Below are 18,833 nucleotides of genomic sequence, written 5' to 3' on the forward strand. Positions count from 1 at the left end.
GCACATACTACTGACCATCCCTGAAGAGTCGACATCTGCCCCTTCCTGCCTCCACGCCTTTGAGTGTGCTGTTCCTTCAGCCTGGCCATGCTCTTCCCATCTGCCAGGTGAGAGGCAGAGTAGCCAGGTGTTTTCAAAGCAGGGCCCTGGAGGCCGATAAATCTGGGCTCCACTTGGCAGTGGCAGGCCCTTGGAGGAGTGAATTGACCTCTTTTGGCCTCAGTTTCCTCCTTTGTACATTGGGAATATAATTACCTCCCAAGGTCACTTAATGGTTAAAAAACCAAAGCACATGACAGAATCCTTCCACACCTGGTAAGGGATCAATAAACAGTGGCTCTTACAAGATGTGTTATTGGTTAACCAGCTCCAGTGTCCCATCTCTGAGGGAACCCCTGACATCCCCTTCCTCTGCTAAGGGGGTCCAACACCTTAACACTCCTTACTTTGTGTTGGATTGAATTCTATCTCTTCCCACTAGATTGTGGGGAGCTGGATTATTTATCTGCAAAGTCTTCAGGGTTGAATGAGTGAATGACAGCGTGTGTAAAGGCGTGTAAGCATGTGAGTGTGTGTGTCTGTGTCTGTATCTGTCTGTCCACCATATGAAAGCTAGAAAGAGAACATTATAACAAAAGACTCATCTCAAAGAATAGTGTCAGGAGAGCTAAAACCCAGGATGAACTGAGGCTTGCAAAAAAAAAAAAAATGAAAAGGAGACAAAAAGTCCTTTGTGAGCTGCGTTCTAAGCAAGAATAGGGAAAGAATAGGTCTTTCGCTCAGGCAAGATGGTGCATTGTTAAGGAATGGCAGAGAGAAAGTGGAGCTGGCCTGCCCCTTGCTTCTGTCTCTCTCACTCACAGGGAAGGCCTTCGAATCCATCCTTCCGAGCAGTCATTAGCTCCCAGACATGTGCTCTGGCTGTTTTCACAGCCCAAAATGAGTAAAAAGACGGGGCCATTTGTGTGAAGCACGGATTCGCAGACGAGGGAACCTAGGCCCCAGGAGGTCATCCCGCTCTAAAGAAGTGGGGCAAATGCCACAGGAGCAAAACCCAGAAATGCATTAAAGTCACCAGGGGATGCAGACACAGGAGGGTGGTACTCCCTCCCAGGGCCCGAATCCTAGGTCATCTGTGCCCATCCCTGGAAAAACTCCGGCGGGGGAGCACCAAACAGGAGGCCGTGAGTATCTGGAAAAGAATGCAGCTGTCCCGCGTGTCGGGAAATCACCATTTCTTTGTTGACAATAATGCTGGGGACATAGCAAATTTCTATATGTGCTAAGAATGTGATTATCTTCCCACATCCTGTCTCTCCCCTGACACAAGGGAAAGAAATTCTTCTGACAGCTCCCCTCCCAGGCAAAGCCCTGCCGGACTGATTCATGCCCACCTCTCCCTCTGCAGCCTGTCTCTGCCCTTCATCCCCACACTCAGACCCCCACCCCCACCCCAGCTCCGGGCTGGGTCACACCTGCAAGCCTATACGGACTGCTCCTCCCCTGACACAGCCTTCTCCACCAGCCCATCACAGATGTCCCCTGCAGGCAGCCTTCTGTGCCACAGTCTACCCGCCTGGTGCCCTCTCCTCTCCTATCAGATCCCAGGGCACATTTCAGCTCTGATGTTGCTGCCAGTCCCCACCCAAGTGTGAGCACGCTGAGGGCAGAGCCAGGTCACAGAAGATTCTAGTAAATATCTGTGGGACACATAAATGGATGAACAGCGGGCACATGGTGGGGCAAGGGGAGCTTGTGGTGTGTGATCCCATGAGCATTTACATTCTACGGATTCAACCAAAAGCACCTAGGGAAAGATAAATAACAACACTGTATGCGTGGGAATGTAAACTGGTGCAGCCACTGTGGAAATGGGTATGGAGGTTCCTCAAAAAAGTAAAAATAGAATCATCATATGATCCAGCAATCCCACTTCTGGGTACAGACCCAGAGAAAACAAAATCGCTCTCTTGGAAAGATATCTGCACCCTGTGTTCACAGCAGCATTACTTACAATAGTCAAGGTGTGGAAAGAACTTCAGGGTCCATCAATGGATGAGTGGATAAAGAAAACATATATATACATATATATATTTCTATATATGTGTAATGTGATATATACATATACATGTATGTATATAATGTGATATATATAAATGTGATACATATAATGTGATATATAAAAGTCATATATATATAATGTAATATATATAATGTGATACATATAATGTGATATATGAAAGTCATATATATATAATGTGATACATATGTAATGTATAAACATGATATATGTACATATATGCCCACACATATATGTATATATGTGCTGGAATATTATTCAGCCATCAGAAAGAAAGGACCCCTGCCATGTGTGACAACATGGATGGTCTCTGAGGACATTATGCTAAGTGAGATAAGTCAGATGGAGAAAGACACTGTATGATCTCACTTATATGCAGGAACCAAAAGACGAGAGAATGCAATATGTATACTTGTATTTTAGACACATACTCTTCATTCTATGCTGTGCATTACTATGTATGCGTTATACCTTCGTATGAATGTTTTACTATAGTGAACAAGGCTTTCTGAATGTCGTGACTGATGGAAGGGACTTTCAAGGATAATGTCGACTAGAATATGTTTCACTGTGCACGTCGGTGTCAGAAGCTAGGATGTGCCTCTGCTGTGCCACTCAAGTCGCTCACTGACTTGAGGGCGAGTGAATACAATAGGTCAATTCCTGGTTAGTCCGAAGTCCGTGTCATGAGCCTGATCAGTCTGTGAGAGTCTCCAGAGTGGTGTTTCTTGCAGGGCAGGGGAGGGGAGGCGCCTCTGCAGAGCAGTTCCACCAGACGGTCAGTGAGTCCAAGGTCAGACATGAGCGAACCCTGCAGGACAAGCCTGCTCACGCTGCTCAGTTGTCTGTAAGACTTTTCGGAGCCTTTATATGCTGGCAGGCATTCTGACTCTCCCAAGTAGGGGAGCATAGCTTTCTGAGTTCCCCAATTTATCATCCAGGGAACCCTCCTTGGTTTCTCCAGAAACGCTGGTGAACAGACCCTGGAGCAGGTCTTTTTGAATCATGCTGTGGGGAATGGGTCTTCCCTAGGCCTTGACCTAATTAGCATCTTCACCCCATTTGGTGCCAATGCAAAGGTGGAAAGGAGAACCAACAGGATGCCAGGCTAAAATGGATTAAACTGAAAATGTGCGGGAATGAATGTTTCAGCCTTGTGTTGAGGTCAGAATGAAAAGCACCCACTCACACAACAGAGGGAACAGAGTGCTTCCTGAGTGTGAGATGCCACCAACCTGGCAATAAAGAAGATAGATGAGACCTGGGCCTTGTCCTCAAGGGCTGAGAGCAGCTGTTGGTACACAGGGTAGAAAGGAGCTTCGGAGTCATGCATTTCTTCATGTGTGTCCTGAGCACCTACTGTGTGCCAGGCCCTGGGGGGTCCCAGGAAAAGAAGCTTGACCGGCCTGGGTCTCCTGGACACCCACAGCCAGGGAGAAGATTGATATTGGACACATCTTTGCAAAAGTAAGCAAATGTTCCTTCTGAGGGTGATAAATGCCATAAAGACATCAGAACAGATTAACCAATCTCAGGCTGGACAGTCAAGGAAGGCCTCCTGGAACAGGTGGCATTTGGGTGGAGACTGGCATGATGCTGGGGCAAGCAGGTCACCTGCCACCTCTTGACAGTGGCTCCCTTTCACCGTTCTCCTCTGCCTCCTGCTCCAGATGGAGTTATGGGCAGGTGTCTGCCCTAGTACCCAGGGAGGTCCTCACATCCTCAGGTGCCTATCTGTGCTCACCATGCCCTTCATGTGCCAGGGGCTCTGTCAGAGGCCTCTGCTTCCCCACAGAGCTGCCGTCTGGCCCAAGAGATGGATGATAGCAACATCACAACTACGATTCCTGGAGCACATCCTATGTGCCAGGCGTGGTCCTGAATGCTTCGTGGGGACTAAACGATCTCAACCCACGGGTCACAACCTATGGAGCAGACACTATCATCATCGCTGTGTGGTCAAGGTCCACAGCTAGTAAATGGGGAAGCCAGGAAAAGGACCCAGCAAGTGGCCTTGGAGCCGAACTGTTATACAGTCTGGCACAAATGAGCAAATAGGCAAGTAGCAAAGTGATGCAAATATTCTGGCAGGGTAAGGGGCAGATACGGACAGGTGGTGGATGCTACACAGGCGTGTCCTGAATGGAAGGACAAAAGAGCATCCTGGCAGAGGGGACAAGCTAAGGCAAAGGCTTTGAGGTGGGAGGGCTTTGGCATGCTTGAGGGTGGAAAGAAAGGCAGATGGGCTGGAGTGGACAGGGGATGGAGATGGAGTGGGGATGGGGTCTGGGTGCAGGTCACAAGGGTCTGTAAAGGACCGGGGGAGGGAGGATGCTGGTATTTTATTCCTGGAGGAACAGGAAACCACTAAAGGGTTTTACACAGAGGGGCCGCCATGATCAGAGTAATGCTGGGGAGGGGCTAGGCCGGATGGCCATGCGGCCGGGGAGGCGGGTACATGAGGAGGCTGATGCAGCTGTCTGGGCAACAACTCTGAAGATGGAGGTCTGGAACCAGGAGGTGCTGGTGGAGCTGGTGAGAAGTGGACAGACTGGCAGATACATTTCATAGGTAGAGTCAAAATGATGAGCTTAGATTGGCAATTGCACCAGTAGCCTCTCCCATTCTTCTCCATTCTTCACCAAGAATAAAAACCAGTGCATGCATCCCCAGTTCCTTGAGCTCATCTTCATCTAAGATGGGCACATGAGCCTCCTGGGAGAGGCAAAGCGAGACCTTCTGATGGCCCTAATCTACAGGTGCCAGGATTTTAAATCCTGCACAATGTTGCCATTCAGCAAGGCAGGCCACGCGACTCCTTCATTCTGCAGATGGGCAGACTGGGAGAGGAGAAGTGGGCTACTCCCTCAGAGCCCTCAGCAAGGTAGTGGTGGGGCTGGAATGGAAACCCGGCCATGTGATTTTGACCCCAAGTGCTCACGTGGCTGCCACGTGGCCCAACGACAAGACAAGTTTCTCAAATATGCAGCAGCTTCAAGAATCTCAAATCTGGCAGGCTCACATGAGAAGAATCTCCCAGCATCAGGGAACTCACTACCCACCAAACACAAAACAGCCATGTGACTTTGGTCAGCCTCTGCCTCACTCAGAGCCTGAGATGAAGATAGGCAGATCTCCTATGGGGGGGGGGGAGGGGGCAGATGAGGCCATATATGAGGAAGGGCTATTGCAGTGCCTGGTCTTCATAGATCTTCAATGAAAGGACAAAAGACTGAACCCCCACATGAGCCACCATAGCCTGGGGTGCTACCTGACCCAGCCTCAGTCCCCTGCACCATGACTCAGTACTACTACCATCATGGTCAAATCTGAGGCAAGAACACACAACTGGATGGAAAAATGGGTAAAAAGCATGAACAGGCAACTCACAGAAGAGTAAACACGTACAGCCAGTAAATATAGGAAGAGGCTTCACCCGAATTACTTCTCAGGAGAATGCAAATCAAGACAACAGTGAGAAAGCATTTCATACCCATTCCCTAGCAAAAATGAAGTCTGGAGAATTCCAAATTTTGGAGAGGCATCAAGTTGATGTTCATAACCTGTGACCAGCAATTCCATTCCTCCATATATACCCAAGAGAAACACATGCACACAGGCCCTGGGAGACATGAACAAGGAGGCATGTGGTGGCAACATAACAACAAATGCTTAGAGGCAACCAAGATGCCCCACAACCATAAGCACGGGAGCATAGATTAGGGTCTACTACCCCAGCTAAAATGAATCAACAACAGCTAAAGGAACAACTTGGATGGGTTTTATTACTAGTTAGTGAAAAAAATAAATTCCAAAAAATTGCTTATAGGATGATGTCTTTTCTTCATAAAATTAAATAGAACTAAAAGCAAATAATTTACTTCTGGGGACTATATTAATATGATAAGACAGACATAAACAAGCAAGGAATGGGACACCCATGATTCAGGATAAAGTATGGCTTGGTGGGGAGAGACAGGGGGTGCACAGGCAATGCCCACAGGGGCAGATGTAAATTACTTATTTTTGTTTTAGATGTTGTGTTGGGTGGTGGATTCATGGAGAGTTCATTGCATTATTTCAGAAAAGGAAAAAGACTGAAGGGGGAGGAGTGAATGTCTTCTTAAGCCCCCGAGGGCCACACTGGGTAGCAGTTGATAAAGCCAACATGGAACCACTACTATGGCTGCCAATATTGTGGACTCCAATAATCCCTGGATTCGAGACCCCTGAATGGCTGGCTTGAAATCTCATCCGAGACTTCTGACCCCTTCTGCCTCTTGAGGCTGCAAAGCCTTGTCCAAGATCCTCTTAGCAATCCAATGTCCATGTCTTTGCCCCACAGTTTCCTCTGTCAGGGATCCCATCCACTGGTGAAATTCTTCCTACCCTTGAAGACCCAGAACAAGGGCCATCTTCACTGTCCAGTCCACCTCTCACCTTGGTGTCTCACCTCTGAGCACACACCACACCCCCTATGCTTTTCCCTAAATCATGGACTGTTCTACAACTTGGTTTCTCATTGCTATGGACTAATTTATGTCCTCCCCAAAATTAATATGTTGCAGTTCTAACTCCCAGTATTTCAGAATATGACAAAGGACAATATGTATTTGGAGGTATGACCTTTAAAGCAGTGATTAAGTTAAAATGAGGCCATTATGGTGGGTCCTAATCCAATCTGACAGGTGTCCTTGTAAGCAGAGGAGATTAGGACACAGAGACATCAAGAGGCCTGCGTACAGGGGAAAGATCGTGTGAGGACACGGTGAGATGACAGCTATCTGCAAGCCAGGGAGAGAGGCCTTGGAAGAAATCAGACCTGCTGACACCTTGATCTTGGACTTCCGGCCTGCAGATCTGTGAGAAGAGAGGCATCTGTGTCTAAGTGCCCAGCCCGTGGTTCTTTGTTACAGCAGCCCCAGCTGGCTAACTGACCCGTGAGCGGCACCTCTCCCCTGAGAGATGGTCTAGGTGGGGCTTCCAGGCCTGGCCAACAAAATCACTGCTGCCCTTGGCCGCTGTGATTGGTTTGGGATGGACACATGACCAAAAGTTAAGCCCTGTTAGCTGATCCAGGCAGAATGACCCTTAGAATTTTTGTAGGTGCAGCCAGAGAAAGGCTAAGGCCCTTCCTTGCAGTTCTAGAACCCGAGAGCTGTGGTGCCGGCACTTGAATAGCCGTCTTGCCACCCCATGAGGCAGGGGTTGGTAGAGGCCAGCACCACCTCTGGTCCAAGCCAGTTAGCACCATCCCTGCCTTTCCAGTGAATTGGGCAGACATAAATTCCCCTTTTCACCTGATGTGGCTTGAACCGGGTTTCAGTTTCTAGCATCCCAGAGGCCTTTGTCTGGTTCACATCCCTGGCCCTCTCCTGAGATCTATACAGTAAAATCTGGAACATTCAGAAGGGGAGACAGAGACATGAGGACCCCAGACGCAGAGCTGGGGGCCAGGGTGGAGTCTGAGGAGGCAGTGGAAGGCGAGCCTTTCAGTCCTAGTGCCAGCATGGGATGGATAACTGTGCCAGGGGGTAGCTGCCCACCCCAATGTCAGCTTTCTCCTTCCTCCTCAGTCATAGATCCTTAGCTGGTCTCATAGCTACTTTGAATAAAAGACTGCATTTCCCAGCTTCCCTTGCAGCTAGGTGTGGTTATGTGACTGAGTTCTGGCCAATGAGATGGAAGCAGAAGTATGAAGGGGGTGGGCCAGGAGGCTTCTGGGAAGTCTCTTCAAAGGTGATGTTTCCTGACATCCAGAGTGTGGTCTTGATGGCCAGAGCCCACAAAGTCAAAGACTACAAGGCAGCCCGTTGTCTGGTCATTGCCAGCAGGAGGCACAGATGAAGGGCCCAGAAAGACGAATTCCGAGGCGTGCTGCTTGGTATCTTTAAGCAGGTCCCAGGAACAGGGGGCAGGAGATTGCGGAAAAACCACAGGTGCCAACAGAAGGCTCACAAGACAGGGATTTCTGTGACCGAAATTGGAGTCCCCATGTTGACGCCAACCCCTAATGTGCACAGAGGGTGAACCACCCTCTCTCTGGGCCTCAGTTCTCCACCTGAAAAGTCAGCCCTGAGGTTGGGAACAGGGAGAAGGGCAAGGCAAAATTCTAACCATGAAGATGTCGGAAAGGGCACACAGGTGGAGAGAGGCTCTGCCAGAGGTCAACATGCGCCACCCCCTCCCCGCCAGCCTCCCCATGGAGCTGGGCTCTTTCCCACTCAGGTGTGAGTGAGCAAGGGCCAACAGAAGATCGTGACAAAACAAGACCTGCTTAGCACCAAGATGATACTGTTCTTCCTTCCAAGAAGGAGGAAGGAAACATCCCGTGGTGACTGTGAGAGGGGACCCCCAGGCCTCATGGAGCCGGCCTTCCCAACAGGTAAGGAATATTTGGATGGTGCCAAGTGCTTGGCAGATGGGCTGGAGCTTTGTAGTGAGAGGGGACTTCGGACTCCCGTGACCAAGGGTGGCCCGGGTGCCAGGAGGGAGAGATGCATGCAGAGAACAGGGGCTCCGGGGTGCTGCTTGTGCAAAAGGACCTGAGGCAGAAGAAACTGTGGTGCCGGGGCTCCAGAGCAGGACTCGGCATGCTGTGTGTGGGAGACAGGACGAGCCCCAGTGGGCAAGGGGGAGGGCCAAGCCAGGAGCAGACGGGGACAGATATTGGTAGCATTTTGAAATGAGAAGAAGCCTCCACGGAGTGTTAACTAGAGAAATGATGTGATCTGACTTTCATTTACAAGGGAGGACCCTGCCTGCAGGAAGGTCTGAGGAATAGTCAGGGAATGATGGGGGCGCCTGGGAGCCCCGTGGCGTGACCTCAGGGGGAGGATGTAAGGACCCAGAGAAATGGCTAGATGCGGAATGGATCTCTTCAGTGTCCACTGAACTTGCTGATGTTGGGGCTGAGGGAGACAAGAGAACTCGGGGGTGCCTTTAGAGCAGTCCAGCAGGCCAGCTGAACCCCTTCAGCCCAGAGATCCTGGAGGCTGACTTATTTTCAGGGATGTTCACAGCCTAGCAGCAAGCCCGCAAGCAAGACACACAGCATCGCCATTTCCACCAGTGTTGGGGCTTCCCAATGACCAGATGCCTTTCCACCAGGTTTTGGTCACAGTTGCTTTGAAAACCACATGTGTGGCCTGACACTTTGTGTGTGTCTCTGTGTGTGCAGGTGCACATGTGCGCCCATGTATGCATGTCCAACCAACCCACAACTCCCACAAATCACGAGTTACAAATTCAAATGTCCACAGTGGGCTGGTGAGTCGTGCAAGGGGGCTGGGTGGTAATAGGGAGTGGTGGGGACCGTGGCAGTGACTGGGCTGCCCCGGCTGCATTTAAAGAAGCTGCAGTCTCAGCCTGACCCCATTATGACTATGTACGAGCATGTATAAGTTATCAGTAGATCTGCCGATTTTTTAAAAGAAGCCAGACATTCCTATTTCTTGGTGAAATAGTTATTTTCTTTTAAATTGGTCTTCAGTGGAAAGAAACGGCCGTGCTATATCAGCCAGTTAGCAATCAGGCCACTGGTTGCTGTTTTTCAACTTGGCCATAAACGATTGGGGTGGTCTAGATTCAAATTAGAGAGCCGGCCCCCACCGGGAGTTCTGGATCCAAGCCGTGACACCTGCAGATCCTGTGTTAGGGAGCGTTCCCACACGGGGCAGGTGAGAGGGTCCTAGAGGGCCCCCAGAGCCCGTGAGACCTGCGTCCGGCGAGCACATACCCACTTTGAGCTCCTTCCCGAAGACGGTGCGCTCCCCCAGCGCGGAGCAGTTCCAGCGGCCATTGCGGAACTGAAACTGACACTCGTCCAGGCCCATTTGGGAGCCTTCTCCTATGACGATGATGGCGTCGGGGCGGCTCTGGCAGATCGCCCGCTGTCTGGGAGCCAGGCCTGGGATCTTGTTACAGATGATGCTCGCGCCCAGAGCTACCACCGAGGAGAAGCCCCTGGAGCAGGGGACACAGAGAAATGGGGTGTTAGACCAGCAAGGCGTCGGGCAAGGCCTGCAAGCCCTCCCAGGTTGTCTGGCCCTGGCCGCCCCACCTCCACACCACCTCCCGCAGCTCCCAGCAAGGGTCCCAACTTTTTCATACTGCACCCCCAACCCACATTTATTCATTTTTTATGCCCTATCGACACTTTTGTAATGTGTATATTCAATATCAGTGAGGCTTGATTTCCTTTTAAGATACACACAAAAAAATGACACATGTCACAAACATAGTGTGCACAAAGTTAAGTTGCCCTTGTATTTATGGTTGGGTTCAATTGAGACGAAATTTAAAATCATGCAAAGTAAAACCCAATATTGTTTAGAAATCATCTCTATGTGGTAGAACTGCAAAGGTGAGCCAGGGAATGGTAACTATAAAGTTTCAGGCAGCAGTTGCCATTGGAAGGTTGTCAGTACACAGATGTTCATTTAAAAAAAAACAAACACCTGTGGCACCTGGGTGACTCAGTCAGTTAAGCAAGCATCAAACTTCAGCTCAGGTCATGATCTCACAGTTTGTGGGTTCGAGCCCCGCATCGGGCTTTGTGCTGACAGCAGCCTGGAACCTGCTTCGGATTCTGTCTCCCTCTCTCTCTAACCCTCCCCTGCTCACACTCTGTCTCTCAAAAATGAATAAAGCTAAAAAAAAAAAATTACAGGAGCACCTGCGTGGTTCACTTGGTTAAACGCCCAACTTCAGCTCAGGTCATGATCTCACAGTTTGTGGGTTTGAGCCCTGCGTCCGGCTCTGTGCTGACAGCTCAGAGCCTGGAGCCTGCTCTGATTCTATGTCTCCCTCTCTCTCTAACCCTCTGCCCCTCCCCTTCCCTCTCTCTCTCTCTCAAAAATAAACATTAAAAATTTTTTAAATTAAAAAGTACCATCCAACTGCTTGTACAAGTTATATATACTCTCTGGTATGCATATACATGTTCTGTTAAAAGAAAATCTTTAAAAAATAATTGTAAGTAGAAGTTCTAGTACTTGCTTCCTGCACGCCAGTGGAGCATGTGTATCCCACTCCAGGCATGACCCGTCTAGAGGATGCCTATGGCAGAGCTGTCTACAGTTCCTATGTTCCTGACTCATTCTCTGCACAGATACGTACTGGCCACCTACCAAGTGCCAGGCACCATGCTGGCACAGAGGCGATGGGCTGCCCTCTTGGAGCTATGGAAGGAGACGACACCCACTTCACAAATGAATAAAATGGACAGTGGTGGGCACTATGAGGAAAGTAAACAAAGGTACTGTGATGGCATCTGGAGGGTGGTTGGGAGGGAAGAGAGAGTGGCCACTTTAGCTGGGGTGATCAAGGAGGGCCTCCCTGGGGAGGTGCAGCACAGTGGGGTCTGAATGGCCAGGAGCCAGCCACGGGAAGGTCTGGGGAAGAGTAATCTGGGCAGAGGGAATAGCAAATGCGAAGTTCTGGGGGGTGGGGGTGGGGTGGAGAGGGAACAAGCTTGTTGCAGAAAGAACCCACAGAAGCTGGTGCCTCAGGCTCCAGGAAGGGGAGGGTCTGGGAAGAGGACCTGGTAGAGAGCTAGAATTTTCTCAGGTGCATCAGGAAGCACTGTACGGCTATAAGCAGGGAAACTGACAGCATCCTATCCCTCCAGCCCCATGGGGGAGAGGACTGTGGGTGCCCGAGCAGGAGAAGGGAGAACAGACAGGTAAGGGGCAGGTGGCTTCGCCTTGGCAGCAGTGGGGGTGGCTGCAGATACAGCTGACCAAACTTGCTGATGGACTGATTGAAGGTGGAGTTGAGGGGAGGGATGGATTAGGGTCTGAGGGAAAGACAGGCGTCAGTGTGACTCGTGGGTATCTGGCCAGAGGGTGGGGCCATTTTCTAATATCAAAATAACCCCAGACAGGCTCCAGTGGTAACCCTGATGGTGCAGGTAGCCCTCCCTTTACACAAAGATGGTCCCCACTCTGGAGCTTTTAAAGAGAAGGCCTCACCCCTGATGTCTCACTCTGGTTATAATAATAAGAGCTTCCATTTATTGAAGGTCACTGCCAGCCCTGGGCGAAGTGCCTCACACTTTCCATCCTGGGGCTCAGCTACAGGAAGTTGTTCTGGAATTGGAATTTCTTAAAGCGAGGCTCTGTGTACCAATGGCACAGGAGATGAGAGGACCCCACTCCTTTCCAAGCACATAAGGGACCACTCCCGCCCTCCTTCCCTCCACTCCTGCCTCACACAAGACCTCTTCCTCCCTCAGGCCCTTTGTCCTTACTGGTCCCCTTCCCTGGAATCTCTCTTATCCCCTGAGATTCCCAGGCTTGGCCTCTTGCCATCATTCATGTGACTTCAAGGGACACCTTCCTTGACCACCCCAGCTAAGGGAACCTGCCTCCCCATCCCACCCCTCATAACTTTCTATCACGGTCTCTGTTTTGTTTTCTTAATTCTCTTGATGACTTACGATCTTTTGAAATGTGTTAATAGACATGTTAGGTTTTGTGTGCTCACTTCGTTCCCACTTGTCTTATTAGACTATGAGCTCTTTGGGGGCACGGAGGCCAGCTGCTGGTCCACTAAATGGCTACTGAGTGAATGAATGATCGAGCTTCAAAAATACCACTCAGGATAAGTACCCATGGAGGACATAGCAGGTGCACTCCAAATGTGCGCTGAATATCGTGGTAAACTTTTGCAACATCGCTACCCTGCCAAGGCGGTAAGGCAGGTGCAGCTGCAAACATTAGATAAACGGGACTTTCCTGAACATCCCTGGTGGGCAGGAACCACTATATCCATTTCACATATCTGAAAACTGAGGGTCACAGAGATTGAGATCTGGAGGCTAGTGGGTCACGGGTCTGAAACAGGAGCCTGGGTAGAGCCCTCATTCATTCATCTCAGGCACTGAAAGAGAGTCTAACGCAGCTAGGGCACCCTATTTGAAATGTCTGAGGAAGAGGTGGCCTAGAGAGATTGTCAAGCGGAGAAGTTTTGGCCACAAGTCAGGAGGAACCAGCGACCCCCAGGGAATTCCTACACCAGCCAAGGGTAATGATATATTAGGGTCAAAAATTCATAGGAACAATAATCTAGCAGCTAAGAGGTCAGGCCTAGGCTGCCATCCAAGCTTCCTTCACCAACTAGCTGTGTGGCCTTGGGCACGTTATATCCCCTCTCTGTACTTGTTTCTCCATCACTAAAATGAGGATATTGATCATTAGTCCTCATCTCACAGAGTTGCTGTGAAAATTAAAACATAGAAAGTGCCAAGCACATAGTATGTGCTCAATAAGTGTGCTGCCGTTGTGGTTTTCATTATTATTGGACTGGATCATTACAAGGGGATCGTGCTTGAGACACTTGAACTATACACATAAACTAAGAATACCACGGATGCCCTATCATCAGTCCGGAGCAGGGAGGAACCAGTCACACCCTGGGAGCTGGAGGGCCTCTGAAGGTCCTTGGGGCTTTACTCCTTATGTCCATTTTACAGATGGATAACCTGAGGCTCAGGGAGCAGCAGGGGTCCGGGGCAAATTCACCCTGCAGCTCCTTCTCCTGACCTGGACCTCTCCCAGCCCCAAAGGGCGACTGACTCCGTGCTGAAGGCCAGTGCCCTCCGTAGCTCCTTCCCTCCCTCCAGGGCAGCCGGGCCCCTTCGGGGCCAGTGAGGTCTCCGAGCTCGCCTGGCGGGAGGTCCGGCGGGCGGGGCAGCCAGGGGAGGTTATTTTCTGTTGTTTTCCCTTTCTCTCCCCTTCCCCGGTCCCTCCGCCCCGTTTCTAATTAAAAAGAAGATAAAGCCTCACACGGCCAGCGCCAATCAGCCCGACCGGCTTCCTGGATGCTGGATGCGCGCGGGGCGGCGGGGCGCGGGCCAAGATGAAGATTAAAGCAGGGAGAAAAAGAAAAGCCACCCAGACGCGGACGAATCAATAACACTTAAAACACACCCGCAGGCAGACAGAGCGCGAGCCCCGCAGCCGCCTCTCCGCCTGCGGTCGCCTCTCGGTCCGCGGTCGCGGCTGGCGGCCGCCTGGTCCGCTCTGCGCGCACCTGCTCGCGGCCGCGGCCGTTCAACTTGCGAAATGCCCGCTCCGGAGACGCGGGGTGGGCAGAGGGGAGGAGTGGTTGTGGCAAAACACAAAGGCAGCCCCCGAAGTCCGCCCCCTCCCCAAGCCGAGCGGCCAGGGGCAGGGGGAGGGGTGGGGGGGTCACCGCTGGAGGTGGGAAAAGCAGGTTGAGTGAAACCTGCCAAGGTGCCCCTTCCTTTAGCGCCAGAGCCTCTGTCAGTCCCTAAAGCCCCCCACCCTCGCCCCTCCGTGCTTCACACGCGCTGTCTCCTAAGTACAAAGGGTAACTGGCCCTGCAATTGCGGCTCGGAGACGCGTCCCGAGCCACCCCCTCCCACTTTCCAGCCAGAGCGCCGCCCCAGGCCCCACCTCCACCGAAATGCAGGAGTGAAGCGGGGAGGGCTGCTCCGCAGGCGCGCCGGCGGACTCGGGTGCCCAGTTTAGGGGGCGGGGTGGCCCGCCTCTCTCTCTGGCGCTGGCTCTGCGAGCCTGTCTCTCTGGATGTCTGGGGCCGTCTCTCGTCCTACCTTTGTATGTGTGTGTTCGTTGGGGATGGGAGGACCCTTGGCCTAGGAAAGGGCTCCGGGAGTACGGGGGTCCTTGGAAATCGCGCGGTGTCAGGGCTCTAGCGAAGGGCCCTCCCTCCAGGTACCTGTTCCCTGCCGCACGGGCCAGCCCCGCCTGCCACCCCGGGACTGCCCTGTCTCCAGGAGCGGCTGTGCCCGCGCTTCTGTGTACAGAGTTCTTCCCGGGCTCCGGAGGCTGAGCTCCTCGGGAGCGGCTGTCGTCCCGGCTCCCGGCTTCGGAGCTCCCGTAGGACCTGCGGTTCCCATGCCTGGGTCGGAAGTGTCCCTAGGAGGGGCTGGCCCTTTGCAGCAGCTAGCTGTCTTCAGAGTCCGCCGAGCCGGACCGTCCCTGCTGGTTGTCTCCGGTTCTCGGGGCTTCCAGACTCAGACATCCTCAGGATGGCCGAACCTCTGGCCGAGTCTCTAGAGCTGTGCGCGCCCCTGGGGCGCCCGCCTGCGGGGGGCCTTTGTGCTCCCCCGGCTCCCGCACCGCGCCCACCCAGCCCTCCGAGGGGCCGAAGAAGTTGGTGGCCGGCGGCCGACCCCCTCCCCAGGCCACACCAACTTTGCCGGGACACGCGTGCAGGAGATGCGAGCGGCCCTTACCCGATCCGGAGGTAGACCATGCCCAGGCTGAGAAAGAGGTGGCCCAGGCAGCGCCGCGCTTTCCGGTTCATAGTCCCCGCTGGCCACCGGGGCCGCGGGCCGGGCTGTGCTGATCCCGCGGGCCGGCCCCGGCGGGGCTATCAACATAGCCCGCCCGGGAAGCGCGGGCCGAGGCGTCCCCGGGGCCGTCTGTCCGTGCGCCCGTCCGCGCGCTCGGTGCCTGAGCCTCGCCGGGAGCGCGGGAGCCACGGAGCGGGAGGAGGGAGGGAGGAGCGAGCGCAGCGCGGGGCGACGCCGGGCTGCGCGCGAGCGGCCGGTGCAAGTGTGTGAGGCGCGGGGAGTGCGGGGGCGCTGCTGCCGCCCGCCCCCGCCCCTCCCTCCCTCCTTTCTCCCGTCCCTCCCCCACCCCCTCCCCCACCCGCCTCCCGGGAGCGCCCGCCCCGCACCCCAGCGCCCGCGGGACGGGGCCGCCAGCTCCAGGAGCGCGCTCATGCCTTGCCCCACGCGCTCCCGCGGCGCCCCCTCCCGGCTCCGGGGCGCGGAGCCGGGCACGGGGCGGTGGGAGTCAGCTCGACCCCCACGCGTTGCTACCTCGCAGGTCGCGGGTCGAGCTGGCGCCCTGAGGCCGCCCTCGGGTTGAGAGGATCGAGGCGCGGCCGAGAATCCCCGCATCCTAGCTTGCCTCCTCGTCCTCCCCGCCCGGTCGAGCGCTCAGAGCTGGGGGGCGGGGGGGGGTGTTAGGTGGCACCCCGGCTTCCGAGCCCAGCCTCCGGGGAGGGCGCCCCCTTCCGCCGACCGGGGATAACTGGTTCAGCATATTCCTCCCCGACCCCTGTCTATTAAAGTGGGTGCGGCAGGTGGGTGCCCAGGTAGGGCAGCCTCTTCTGGAATGCCGCTCCTAGCGGACTGTCTGAGTCGGGCTGAGGCCGGGATGCCCGGCATGACACCCAGGCGTGGGCCCCCGGAGCCGCCCGAGGGCGCCAGGCTCGGATGGCCGCTCAGCACGCGCTCGCGGCGACCCCTGGCGGGCGCGGTGGGTACTTTTCGCTCCTCCTAGTTCGCTGAAACCGGGTGCTCTGAGCGGTCCAGCGGACCAGAGGTGCTGACCCTTTCCTATGACGTGCACCCCAGTCCAGTGAGCTAGGAGCTGTCGGACTCACGTTTCAGCTGAATAAATTGAGGCTCAGAGATGCGAAGGTATTTTCCCCAAGCCAGCAGCTAGTGGGTGGGAGAGGAAGATTGGAAACACCGACCCCCACTCTTAACCACCACCAGGCCAGGTCTGCCTATGGTTCAGAATTGTTTTTCTAAATCTTCCCTGGAAACCACTGTTCATGCACTTATCCACATTCCACAAATGTCTGTTCCAAGCCTCATGGCGGGCCCGTGGACACAAGGAACAAGAAGGACAAGGGACCCTCTCTCTTAGAGCTAGTGAGGGAGACAAACCAGAGGCTAACAAACACATAATTTCAGACATCACAGCTTCCTGTGATGTGAAGATAATATAAAACGGAGTGATGAGATGACAACACTGGGTGCCCGGGGATTATCTGAAATCTGAGGAGGTGGAATTAGAGTTGAGAGCTGAAGGTCGCAGATCTGGGGTCCCAGCATTTCAAGAAGGAGGAGAGCAGTGCTGAAGCATGGAGGTGGGCATGAGCACCAGGAGGGGAAGTGGGGCTGTGCTCGAGAAACAGAAAGAAGGCCGGTGGCTGGAAGGGAGGAGACGGGGGTACGCAGATCCCACAGAGCTGTGTCGGCATGTGGAGGAGCTTAGATTTCAGGGGGAAGTTCAGTGGGAAGACACTGGAGGGATATGAAGAAGGATGACTCATCTGATGTGTGTGTTCACAAGCTCCTGTTGGCTGCCCTGTGGAAAATCCACTAGCAGGGGGAAGGGGAAGGCTGGGCAAAATGGAGCCAGGCAGACCAGAGAGGAGACTTCCCCATGGGTCCAGGTGTGAGACATTGGTAGTTTTAAAACATGGCCACACAACTATTCCACGGGCCTCTCATTGAGAGGTGGGCTGTCTGCTCTCCCTGCTTGAAGCGAGGTGGCCCTATGTGTGGCAAAAGTGATGCCACGAGACTTGCAGGCTGGGTCCTAAGAGAAGTATAGCTTCTGCTTGCTGGCTGGAACACTCCAGCCAGAGCCACGAGCCACCACAGAAGGGGTCTGGAGGCTGCCATCATGTGAGGAAGCCCAAGCATCCATAGAGGCCACATGGGGTGTCCCAGTCCACAGTCCCGATTGGGTTCAACGTCGGAGCCATCCCAGCCCAGGTGCCAGAGGTGTGGGTGAAGAAGCCTCCAGATGATTCCAACCTGAAGCCACCAAGTCGTCCCTGCCTCTGGGTCTTCCCGGCTGAGCCACTGTAGCCATCCCTGATGTGTCCTGTCTAAATCCCCAAGCCAGGTAACTTGGCAGTGGAATGAAATGACGGTTTTATGCCACTCTTTGGGGGAGGGTGCTTGCTATGAAGCAATTGTAACTGAAATAACTAAGGTGGAAGGTGGGGGTGCAGGGAGAACGGAGGATGCTGAGCCTGGGCCGCCAACAGCAAGGGGCAGGGAAGGGAGAGAGAGGAGGGAGGGATGAACAGTGACCCTCAAGACTGGCTGGAGTCCTCAATGGATGAAGGTAGTCAATGAGCGACAGCGGGAGCAGGGGATTGGAGCAGCCAAGGGCTCAGGAAGAAAGCCACGGAGTCTGTCCTGGCTGTGCTCTTCTTCCTGTAGTCCTCCTCCCCTCTCCGACCCCCAGATAGAGTCAGGGCTGAGCACTGAGCAAGCTTTCTCCAAAGCATCACCCAAATGTGTCCTTTCTTTCCTATATGCGTTGTCATTCTCTTAGACAAAGATTCACTCCCGTCACTCATGATCAGGACATTGGGACATGTGCTGGGACATAGCAGTGGATCAAATAAGTCCAGTGTCTGCCCTCCTGGAGGAACTATTCTGATGGCGGATTTGATTGTCAATCACACAGGTGGCACTCACGATGTGCCAGTCACTGTCACCAAGAACTTTAGCACATTGGCTCATTTAATTCTCTTACAATACTACGAGGTCGGTGCTATTCTTTTTTGTTAATATTTTTATTATTATCATAATTATCACCATTTTATAATACAGGAAAAGCGAGTCGTGGGGGGATTACATAAAATCCCAAACTCCCACCGCTACCACGTGGCAGAATTGGGATTTGAACCTATGGAGTTTTGACTTCAGCATCTGCTCTTTTTTTTTTAAATTTTTTTTAATGTTTTATTTATTTCTAAGAGAGAGAGAGAGACAGCATGAACAGGGGAGGGTCAGAGAGAGAGGGAGTGACAGACTGAAACAGGCTCCAGGCTCTGAGCTGGCAGTCAGCACAGAGCCCGACGCGGGGCTCGAACCCACGAACCGCGAGATCATGACCCAAGTGAAAGTCGGACGCTTAACCGACTAAGCCACCCAGGCGCCCCCTTCAGCATCTGCTCTTAATGCTTCAATTATGCCTCCTGTCTAACTGAAAAGAAAGAT

General features: G+C 53.2%; 1 protein-coding gene across 1 annotated transcript in view; it reads right to left on the bottom strand.

The window, feature by feature from the left end:
• Positions 1–15,505, bottom strand: part of WNT7A (Wnt family member 7A) — a 60,788-nt gene extending 45,283 nt beyond the window's left edge. Inside the window, exons 1-2 of the mRNA XM_039254945.1 lie at positions 15,306–15,505; positions 9,819–10,045 (exon numbers count right to left, since the gene is read on the bottom strand). Coding sequence (XP_039110876.1) covers positions 9,819–10,045; positions 15,306–15,376 — 298 coding nt within the window. The 5' untranslated portion in view covers positions 15,377–15,505. The remainder of the gene's footprint in view (positions 1–9,818; positions 10,046–15,305) is intronic.
• Positions 15,506–18,833: the final 3,328 nt, after the last annotated feature.

The sequence above is a fragment of the Hyaena hyaena genome, unplaced genomic scaffold (assembly GCF_003009895.1).
Source record: "Hyaena hyaena isolate Hyena2069 unplaced genomic scaffold, ASM300989v1 scaffold_501, whole genome shotgun sequence".
Classification (NCBI taxonomy): Eukaryota; Metazoa; Chordata; class Mammalia; order Carnivora; family Hyaenidae; genus Hyaena; species Hyaena hyaena.